The 12070-nt window shown below is 43.6% G+C and overlaps 1 protein-coding gene across 1 annotated transcript in view; it reads left to right on the top strand.

Moving 5' to 3' along the window:
• The window catches only part of LOC147121890 (adhesion G protein-coupled receptor D2), a 422076-nt gene that overhangs the window by 45507 nt on the left and 364499 nt on the right, over positions 1–12070 (top strand). The window contains exon 13 of the mRNA XM_085978030.1: positions 4286–4419. Within this exon, the coding sequence (XP_085834156.1) occupies positions 4286–4419 (134 nt within the window). The remainder of the gene's footprint in view (positions 1–4285; positions 4420–12070) is intronic.

Raw genomic sequence — 12070 nt, 5'->3', positions numbered from 1 at the left:
CTGCTGCATCTGAGAATGCAGCTGCATCTGAGAATGCAGCAGCCATTCTGTCATCTCTGCCGTTGAGATTCTCCAGATTCTCAACGGTTGAAGCCTGCAGAAAGAAGCAAAGGTAAGGAAACTTTTTCCAACACTTTATATTCGCCTCTCATACTTACTTACCTGTCCACACTTGCACCCATCACTTACCTCTATAGCTGACATTTTGACCCCTCTCACTCCTGCAGACCCACTGCTCACCTCGCTGACCCTGGTGAGGTTCCCAGCCGTCGGGAAGCCCGCAATTGCAGGTGTAAAATGGGGAAAAGCTTCAAAACTGCCTGTTAACTACCTGTTAGCAGGCAATTAATTGGCTCTAATCCCCTTCCCGCCTCAAGGAGACGGGTCCCTGTGCGAATCGGGGACCCGCCTCCTGGGAAGATGGCATGGAGGCGGGTTGGGAGCGGGGTTGGTTCCCGCTCCCAGTTTCTGCCATTTTCCCGGCAGTCCCGCCTCCAAACCCGCCTCCCCAGGGCTGGTAAAATCCAGCCCTACGACTCTGTGCATAACAGGGAATAACAAAATAAATGTATTAAATGCACATACAACCTATGCCTAAGAAAACAATATTGTATCATAGGAAAAATGGGATTTTAATTTGCAATGGCATTACTGAAAATTCAAAGATAATGGTTATACATGAGTCACAGTTCTATGTGTAGTTCATTATTAACAGCGAGTTGAGAAGGATCAGCACTTGTTGATACTGTTGGGTGTTATGATGTTCATTAGAACTAGTTTAGTGCATCAGATCAGGATAGTGTTGCAGCAATTAAGTTTTACATTAACTAAATACATTTTTTGTCATTAACTTTAGTACATCATTGCGATTATACTAAGTGACTATAGGTCTGGGATGCCCAAACACTGTCCTGTGGGTCACTTGTGGCTCATGAGCCCTGACAATCTGGCCTGTGAAGCCCACTCAACTCAGTTCTAATTGTCCTTATTTCTAACTTGCTGGCTTGTCCTGTTAGAATTTAGTGTGCCTGAAGATTTGAAGATGATTGTTCTTAGTGCTGTCTCATTGTTGAATATGTCCTAAATCAGAGCAGCTTGAGGTATATGTGTTAAGGGGGGGCGGGGGCGCGGTGCTTTGAATGAAACTTAAAACTTAAATGTGACCCACAAGACTTTTAAACAGCTCACAAAGAGAAAAGGGTTAGATAATCCTTTGGCGGGGTTGATGCTATTCTTGCTGGAGCCGCTGATCTCAGAATCAAGGTGAGCAAGCATAGAATAACATTACAGCGAGTGACTGCGCTCAGAGTCATGACGAGCAGGCATGGAGTAACATTACAGCAAGTGACTGCGCTCAGTCATGATGAACAGGCATGGAGTAACATTACAGCAAGTGACTGCGCTCAGTCATGATGAACAGGCATGGAGTAACATTACAGCAAGTGACTGCGCTCAGTCATGACGAACAGGCATGGAGTAACATTACAGCGAGTGACTGCGCTCAGTCATGACGAACAGGCATGGAGTAACATTACAGCGAGTGACTGCGCTCAGAGTCATGACGAACAGGCATGGAGTAACATTACAGCGAGTGACTGCGCTCAGTCATGACGAACAGGCATGGAGTAACATTACAGCGAGTGACTGCGCTCAGTCATGACGAACAGGCATGGAGTAACATTAAAGTGAGTGACTGCGCTCAGTCATGACGAACAGGCATGGAGTAACATTACAGCGAGTGATTGCGCTCAGGATCACGATGCGCAAGTACAGAATAACATTACAGTGAGTGACTGCGCTCAGTCATGACGAACAGGCATGGAGTAACATTACAGCGAGTGACTGCGCTCAGGATCACGATGCGCAGGTACAGACTAGCATTACAGTGAGTCACTGCACTCCTCAGGATCATGATAAGCAGGCACGGAGTAGCATCACAGCCAAGGTGACCATTACAGTCATTGTTTTTTTGATCCAAGTTATTAGGGTGTGACATAAGAAAACTACTCGGCACTTGGTCTGAGTATTAAACAAGGCTTTAATCAACTGTTTTTCAACATGGAGATCTAGTTGTGTCCTTCACTAGTTCCTGTTAAAGAATGTCCTGAGCAAGCTGGGCCCATGCCCGAGTGCTTATACTCTCCCTGGACAGCACCACCAGCAGGCCGCCCAGTATTACTTCATAAGTCATTTCCACATGAATGACAAGATTCATGTCATTGTGCTCATAATTTTAAAAATGTTTGACCATGACCAATAAATTTGGAAATGTAAAAGCTATGGGTACATAATAATCAGACATTCCGAATGCTGCTAGTTAAATAGCCAACCTATATACTACAGCAAGCTCTATTGACAGTTTATAAGGTATTTATATAACCGATCGTAATATAACAAGAACGTATACACTCACGAGGCATATTGTGTCATGGATTGCTACCATTCTTGTCAATACTGCTGGGGTCCAGTATTAGTCATGTAAGGTATATAGTGTTACATGTTTTTGTGTCAAAAAATTATCCATACTTCCTTTAATTACACAACGTGGAAACAATCATTTTGATGTTACAAGACTATCAATACCTTATTCCACAAGATAGTGAGGATATATTTGTGTAAGCTTTTGATTTGCATATATACTGATTTTAGACCATGACCAGCAGTTACCTTTAAGATCTTTATAGCAGAGAAATGAACAAGGAATAACTGCGCTTTTAACCAGTTCTGTGTAAATGGTACATTTCATATTAATATATTATTATACGTTTGTTAAATAAACCATCATTGGTAGACAGATAAATATAGGATAATGTTGACTTTTATCTAATGTGCTTTGTAACTGAATAGCTTTCTGGAATTTAGAGTATTATAATGAATAGTAATATTAGGAAGCAAACTCATAATATTATGAAGTTTGCTGATGGCTACATGCTGGGGTGAAGAAGGTTGATGGAACTGAATTGATCTGGAGCAGTTGTGTGAAATGAGTTAAACGATATCAGATAGAAATAAAGAACTTGCATTTATATAGCTCCTAAAGCACTTTACAGTTGACAAAGTTGATAAAGCACTGTTGAAATGTGGGACATGTTTTAAAGATAGAATTTAACGTGAATAAATGTAATGCAGATTAGGACATGTAACTTAAAACATGGGTGCACAATGATTGAATAAATTCAGTCATGTCAAGCTATTTTTAACAGGGCTGATCAAGTACTCGGGTGAATCTCAAGCACATTTAGTTCGAAGTCAAAGTAAGCTATTCAATCCTGTATAATTCATTGATAAGATCACACTTAGAATATGGTGTGACATTCTGGTCACCCTACCTGCAAAGTGATATTGATGTTTGGGAGACGGTTCAGAGATAATTGTAGGACTTGGAATTCTAAGTTATGCTAAGAGGATCACAGTCCTGCACTTGGAGAAAAGAAGACAGAAAGGTGTCATCATCCATTTCAAATGTTGAGTGGCATGGGCAATCTAGATGTTAGCAGGTGATTTAAATTGGACAGATTGCAGAACTGGACGAAGTACATAAAAAGACTCTAGTAGGACTGAAGATTAGAAGCATGTTTAATTGGCTATGTGAAACAGATCCTGAGTAAAAGCAGTTAAATCTATACTGATTCATTCCATTAAAAAAAAAGCTAAATAATATATGGCTAAGAATGAGATTAAAAGCTTTAGGGCTAAGAATGGAGGTTGATGCTCAAATTCTCGGTGGAACTGTAGAATCTGTGGTCCTGGGCCTTGGTTCATTCTAATTGTTCAGATTTGAATAGTGTGAGTAGTTGGAAGAATTTTCACACAAATTTCACCTCTTTGAAGGTTTTGTACAAGTTCCTTTAGCTCCTTCAGGGCATTGAATGAATTATGATAGGCGACATTGTACATGGTTGGTGGGTATAGAATCTATGAGATGGCTAATTGGACAGAGACTGTGGGCATAGAATCCATGAGTTGGACACTGATTGTGGGTTAAGAATCCATGAGTGGGAAAATTGTACATGGACTGCCGGTATGAAATCCATGAGAAGGGAAAATTGGATATGACTTGATCTACCAAAAATATTTTTGTGTTGTGTTCTTAAAAATAAGCATATACATTCATCAACATGTTAAGGAGATCCAGATAGTACAAACCTTCCAGAAATACATTACAGAATATGCTATTATCAACTTGTGACAATCCATTTTAATTGGTCCAGACCAATAGTCATTACCTTGTCTATCTGTTCAAGCCTGCCATTATTTGAAATGATTGCTTGCATTTCTACTTTAGGTCTCCCTGTCCTAATAGTAACCATCACACTGGCAGCAGCACATGACAAGTACACTGCAGACAGATACTGCTGGTTGAATGTTCACAATGGAGTGATTTGGGCCTTTGTTGGGCCAGTTATCTTCATTATTATGGTAAGAATGCAATCAAGTTTTGAATCAATTAACTTTTAAACTTAGAACCTTCAATGCACTGTATCTAACTATTAATTGGCATTGGCAATGTTTTTCCGATTTACTTTATCAAGACCTCTCCTAATTTTCTTCTGGTGTATGATAGTGGTGCAGAATGTACTGAACAGAGGTTATTCAGACTTGGCTCAGTGATAGAACTCTTCCCCTTGAATCAGAAGGTCACAGGTGCGAGCCCCACTCTAGGATTTGAGCATATTATCTAGGCTGGCAGTTCGCGCAGTACTAAGGGAGCGCTGCATTGTGTGAGGTGCTGTCTTTCAGATGAGATGTTAAGCTGAGGCCATGTCTGCCCTCTCAATTGGATGTAAAAGATCTCATGGTACTTTTCAAAGAAGATCTGGGGAGTTCACCTGGTGTCCTGGCCAACATTTATCCCTCAAGCAACTTTACTAAAAAAAAAGATTACCTGGTCACTATTTCATTACTGTTTGTGGCATCTTGCTGTGTGCAAATTGGCTGCCAAGATTCTCTAAATTACAATAGTGACTAGACTTAAAAAGTACTTCAATGTCTTTGAAGCGCTTTGGGATGGCTTGAGGCCATGAAAGGTGCTATAAAAATGCAAATTCTTCCCTTCTTCTTTCTCCACTTCCAAAGGGAAAAAGCAAAAATTGATAAGTGATTCATCTCCGTACTGCCTTCAATTCCCAGTGAATTTCAGTATCACACTTGGACCTTGGTATTCAAAGAAGAATACATTTCTCCATTCGAGGTTGGAAAAACTTTCCACTGATATGTGAGGACAAATGTATGGTGTACACATGCCCTTTGATAGGTATTCTGCCCTTGCAGCGCGTTCCTATGCAGAGCTAGACAGGTAGCTAACAACTTGATATCTTCCCATAAAAATCACAAGGCTTGACTTTTCTTGTAAACTTTACTGAAAGATTCTTATTGTGAAACTGAAATACAATACAGAAATGGAAGCACACATTAGTATACAAGCCCATAACTGATATGCATACACAAATTTAGGTACGCCTGAGCAACACAGTACATTTGGCATGTAACTTACCAAAACACATGGAAACACAGCTTACTGTGAATATACATTTAGCAAACTGAAAGGCATTCTCTTTAAATTAGCCCTGTACATAGTACATCAAAATACAGCTACAAGTTAACCAGCTAGACAGAGAGTGAGCAATTCACAGCTAGCTGTGTAAGTTTGCTTACAGAGAAAAGTTACAAACTAAACATTTTCTGCAAAATATAGTGTACACTAATCATCGATAACATTCTCAAGTACTTACAGACAAATAGTGTCCAAGGCTGGAGCGTGACAAGAATATAACTTCCCAGACCATATGTGGCTGCAGGTCTGTGATATTCAGTAGTTTACTTTACTGCACTTTACTATGCTTTACTGCACTTTACTCCGCTTTACTGCACTTGCTAGGTACCAAATATCCACTAGGTGGCGGCACACAATGGAAATCGACCCAAATTACTCAAACCCCTGAATTAACTGGAAAACTAACATAAATTCCTAAAGAAAGGCAGCACACTCCCCGCTTGGTACAATTCCATTGTACCACTACAGATACAAAATAAACCTAAAGAAAACGTCCTTTGGCTGCAAACATACTCAGAATCCTTTCTCTAGGTTTCTTCAGAAAGGAGGACTACGATCTATAAGAACATAAGAACATAAGAAATAGGAGCAGGAGTAGGCCAATCGGCCCCTCGAGCCTGCTCCGCCATTCAATAAGATCATGGCTGATCTGATCCTAACCGCCAATCTATTATCACAGAACCATCTCCTGAATCTAACAGAATTAGACACACAAAATAGGAGCAGGATCAGGCTACACGGCCCCTGGGCCCGCTCCACTACCCACAGGGCCATGACCGGTCCGAACCTAGACTCATGTCCAAATTCCTGCCCGCTCCCCATAACCCTTTATTCCCTTTACTTCTAGGAAACTGTCTATTTCTGTTTCAAATTTATGTAATGATGTAGCTTCTACAGCTTTTTGGGGCAGCATATTCCATGGACCTACCACCCTCTGAGTGAAGTAGTTCCTCCTCATCTCAGTTTTGAAAGAGCAGCCCCTTATTCTAAGACTATGCCCCCTAGTTCTAGTTTCACCCATCATCGGGAACATCCTCCCTGCATCCACCCGATCCAACCCCTTCACAATCTTATATGTTTCAATAAGATCGCCTCTCATTCCTCTGAAGTCCAATGAGTAGAGTCCCAATCTACTCAACCTCTCCTCATATGTCCATCCCCTCATCCCCGGGATTAACCGAGTGAACCTTCTTTGTACTGACATGAGAGCAAGTATGTCTTTTCTTATGTATGGACACCAAAACTGTACGGAGTATTCCAGGTGCGGTCTCACCAATACCTTGTACAACTGAAGCAATACCTCCCTATTTTTATATTCTATCCCCCTAGCAATGAAAGCCAACATTCCATTGCCTTCTTAATCACTTGCTGCACCTGCATACTAACCTTTTGAGTTTCGTGCACCAGGACCCCCAGATCCCTTTGTACTTCAGTACTTTCCAGTTTCTTGCCATTAAGATAATAACTTGCTCTACGATTTTTCCTGCCAAAGTGCATAACCTCACACTTTCCAGTATTGTATTCCATCTGCCAAATCTCTGCCCACTTACTTAGCCTGTCTATGTCCCCTTGCAGGTTTTTTATGTCCTCCTCACTCACTACTTTCCCTCCCATCTTAGTATCATCTGCAAACTTTGATATGTTACACTCGGTCCCCTCCTCCAAATCGTTAATATAGATTGTAAAGAGTTGGGGACCCAGCACTGACCCCTGTGGAACACCACTAGTTACTGATTGCCAGTCCGAGAATGAACCATTTATCCCAACTCTCTGCCTTCTGTTAGATAGCCAATCCTCTATCCATGCCAGAATATTACCCCCAATCCCGTGATTTTTTATCTTAAGCAATAATCTTTTGTGTGGCACCTTGTCAAATGCCTTTTGGAAGTCTAAGTACACTACGTCCACTGGTTCCCCTTTATCCACCCTATATGTTACTTCCTCAAAGAACTCCAGCAAATTTGTCAAACATGACTTCCCCCTTCATAAAACCATGCTGACTTTGTCCTATTAAATTATGATTATCCAAATGTCCTGTTACTGTCTCCTTAATAATGGACTCCAATATTTTACCTACCACAGATGTTAGGCTAACCGGTCTATAGTTTCCAGCCTTCTGTCTACTGCCCTTTTTAAATAAGGGCATTACATTAGCAGTTTTCCAGTTTGCCGGGACCTTTGCTGAGTCCAGGGAGTTTTGGAAAATTATTACCAATGCATCCACAATCCCTACCGCCACTTCCCTCAAGACCCTAGGATGTAAGCCATCAGGTCCAGGTGATTTATCCGCCTTGAGTCCCATTATTTTACCGAGTACCACTTCCTTAGTGATTTTGATCATGTTTAGCTCCTCCCCCCCCATAGCCCCCTGTTTGTCCAGTGTTGGGATATTCTTAGTGTCTTCTACTGTAAAGATTGATACAAAATATTCATTCAGTGTTTTTGCCATCTCCATATTTCCCACCATTAATTTCCCGGTCTCATCCTCTAAGGGACCAACATTTACTTTAGCCACCCTTTTTCTTTTTATATAACTATAAAAACTCTTACTATCTGTTTTTATATTGTTTGCTAATTTACTTTCATAATCTATCTTCCCTTTCTTAATCAATCTTTTTGTTACTTTTTGCTGTCTTTTAAAGTTTTCCCAATCCTCTATCCTCCCACTAGATTTGGCTACCTTATATGCCCTTGTTTTTAGTCGAATACTATCCTTAATTTCTTTACTTAGCCACGGATGGCTGTCTTTTCTTTTACACCCTTTTCTTCTCAGTGGAATATATATTTTTTGGAAGTTGTAAAATAACTCCTTAAATGTACACCACTGATCATGTATCGTCTTACCCTTTAATCTATTTTCCCAATCCACTCTACTCAATTCCGCTCTCATACCTTCATAGTCTCCTTTATTCAAGCTTAGCACGCTTGTTTGAGATCCAACCTTCTCACCCTCTAATTGAATATGGAATTCAACCATGTTATGGTCACTCATTCCAAGGGGATCCTTTACTTGGACATTTTAAATTAATCCTGTCTCGTTACGCAGGACCAGATCTAAGGTTGCTTGCCCCCTGGTCGGTTCAGTTACATACTGCTCAAGAAACCCATCCCTAATACACTCAATGAACTCATCCTCAAGGCAGCCCTGCCCAATTTGATTTGTCCAATTAATATGATAGTTAAAATCCCCCATAATTATTGATGCTCCCTTATTACAAGCCTCAACTATTTCCTGATTGATACTCCGTCCAACAGAGTTGCAACTGTTCGGAGGCTTATAGACTACGCCCACTAGTGTTTTTTTCCTCTTATTATTCCTTACCTCCACCCAAACTGTTTCATTATCCTGATCTTTTGACCCAATATCATTTCTCTGTATTACAGTGATTCCTTCCTTTATTAACATAGCCACCCCACCTCCCCTTCCTTCCTGCCTGTCCTTCCTGATCGTTAAATAACCTGGTATGTTTAATTCCCAGGCATTGTCACCCTGGAGCCATATTTCTGTAATGGCCACAAGATCATACCCATATGTAGTTATTTGTGCCATTAACTTGTCTATTTTGTTACGAATGCTACGTGCATTCAGATAGAGAACTTTCAAATATGTTTTGTGACACTTAGTTCCTGCTTTTGCCCTTTTTATTACTTTACCTTTTACTCCATACCTTCTGCCCCTTCCTGACACGCTCTGGTTTTTAATTTCCCCACTGCTACCTAAGTCTATGACCTTCTCTGTTGTCATTTTTATTATTTGCTCTCTAGGAACCTCCCCCCCACTAGTTAGTTTAAAACCCTCTCTACAGCCCTAGTTATATGATCCGCCAGGACTCTAGTCCCAGCACTGGCCAAGTGAAGCCCGTCCCAACGGAACAGCTCCCTCCTGCCCCAGTACTGGTGCCAGTGTCCCAGGAAGCAAAACCCATTTCTCCCACACCAGTCTTTGAGCCACGCATTTAACTCTCTAATTTTATTTGTCCTAGCCAAATTCGCTCGTGGCTCAGGTAATAATCCAGAGATTATTACCCTTGAGGTTCTGTTTTTTAATTTGACCCCTAGCTGCTCATACTCCTTTAACAGAACCGGCTTCCTCGTCCTATCTACGTTGTTTGTACCAACATGGACCATGACAACTGGATCCACCCCCTCCCACTGCAAGTTTCTTTCCAGCCCAGAGGAGATGTCCTTAACCCTGGCATCGGGTAGGCAACACAGCCTTCGGGACTCTCGCTCTCGGCTGCAGAGAACTCTATCTATCCCCCTAATAATACTATCCCCTACCACTACAACATTTCTATTTACTCCCCCCTCTTGAATGGCCCCCCGTTCCACGGTGCTGTGGCCAGGTTGCTCATCCTCCTTGCAGTCCCTGCTCCTGTCCCCACAGGGAGTAAGAACCTCGAACCTGTTGGTCAAGAGCAAGGGCTGCGGCTCCTCCAGCTCTACCTCCTGGATCCCTGTACCTGCCTCACTCGTAGTCACACCGCCCTGTCCCTGACCATGGGCTACATCTGAATTACTTAACTTCATAGGTGTGACCACCTCCTGATACACAGAGTCCAGGTACTTCTCCACCTCCCTGATGTGTCGCAGTGTCTGAAGCTCAGACTCCAGCTCATCAACACGGAGCTGGAGTTCCTGTAGCAGCAGACACTTGTCACAGACGTAATCACCGTGAGCCTCAATGGGGTTCACCGGCTCCCACATCTCGCAACAGTAACACATCACCTGCTCCATTCTATGTAATTAATTAAATTTTTTATTGTTAGTTATGGACACCCTCTGCCCGATTTTAGATGCTAGTATCCCCTTTAATTAATTGGATTTAAATTAAATCAATCCCTCTAGTTACACCAGTTAAATGGTTTACCAACAGTCACTCTGCACCAGAAAGGCCTTGGTACACCACAGCAACCTTAAAAACTATAAACCACAGACTTAAAGTTTTAAAACAAGAGAAATACTCCAACCAATCACCTACCTGTTTTGTGGTGACGTCACACCTTGAATACTTTTTACCTCTCTCCTTGCCTGAGATTGGAGATTGGTACGCCTACCTGAGCCTCTGGGGCCTCTTGTAGTCGCGCTGCTCCGCCTCCACCCGCTGCCGATGCTGCACTGAGGCCTACCTGAGCCTCTGGGGCCTCTTGTCGTCGCTCTGCCGCGCTGCTCCGCCTCCACCCGCTGCTGATGCCACACTGAGGCCTACCTGAGCCTCTGGGGCCTCTTGTAGTCGCTCTGCCGCGCTGCTCCGCCTCCACCCGCTGCCGATGCCGCACTGAGGCCTACCTGAGCCTCTGGGGCCTCTTGTAGTCGCTCTGCTGCACTGCTCCGCCTCCACCCACTGCCGATGCCGCACTGAGGCCTACCTGAGCCTCTGGGGCCTCTTGTAGTCGCTCTGTTGCGCTGCTCCGCCTCCACCCGCTGCCGATGCCGCACTGAGGCCTACCTGAGCCTCTGGGGCCTCTTGTAGTCGCTCTGCCGCGCTGCTCCGTCTCCACCCGCTGCTGATGCCGCACTCTGAGACTGGCCTCAGAAACACTTTGACAGTACCCTCCTTGACAATCTTCACCTCCAGCTTGCGGACCCTCTTGTCCCTGCTCGGCAGAGTTTTGACAACCAGTCCCACTGGCCATTCATTTCTGTGTGCTTGGCTGTCTTTCAGCAAGACAACATCTCCCACTTTGACATTTGGCTTGTCTTCTGTCCATTTCCTACGGCGCTGTAGGGTGGACAAATACTCTCCTCTCCATCTCTTCTAAAAAGTGTCTGCAAGACACTGGACTTGCTTCCACTGCTTCCCATGCAGCTCAGCCATGTCGAAGTTTCCAGAGGGGGCTGAAATAGCACTCATCTTTTGAGTCAGGAGCATCGCTGGGGTGAGGACTGCAGGCATGTCTGGGTCGGTGGACACCGGCACCAGGGGCCTTGCATTCATGATTGCCATGACTTCAGCCATGAGAGTGCTCAAGACGTCGTGTGTGAGACGAGTAGGTCCCGTCCGAAGCAGCATAGCATTCAGAATACGCCTGGCAACACCGATGAGCCTCTCCCATGAACCACCCATGTGGGATGAATGCGGGGGGTTAAACACCCACGTGCATCCTTTCTTTTGGAGGTAGCTTCCTACCGCTGCATCGTCCGTGTGGGTGTCCAACTCCTTACAGGCACCCATGAAGTTAGTCCCTCTGTCGGAGCGGAGAAGTTTGGCTGGACCACGGATTGAGAAGAACCTCCTCAAGGCACTGATGGTTAGGAAAGCTTTGTCGTCCATGGATAGTGCTGGCTTGTCATCATCCTTGGACCTTTCAAACACTGAGCATCCTAGGCTGTCTGTGCTCACAGTGAGGCCTGCCTCTTCCTCACAGGCAGAGGAGGTTGACCTATGATGCTGCGTCATGCCATCGTAGTCTTCCTTTACCTGGATCCTGTTTGGGCATGGGCTGAGAAAGGATGTACGACCGTTGTGCAACACGTTTGCTTTATATACGTTGACATCCGCTGGTTTGTGGACTG

The sequence above is a fragment of the Somniosus microcephalus genome, chromosome 3 (assembly GCF_052327205.1).
Source record: "Somniosus microcephalus isolate GS21.2 chromosome 3, FLI_Smic_1.0, whole genome shotgun sequence".
In the NCBI taxonomy this organism is placed as follows: Eukaryota; Metazoa; Chordata; class Chondrichthyes; order Squaliformes; family Somniosidae; genus Somniosus; species Somniosus microcephalus.
The sequence above is the reverse complement of the archived record's forward strand: the minus strand, read 5'-3'. Positions and strand labels throughout refer to the sequence as shown.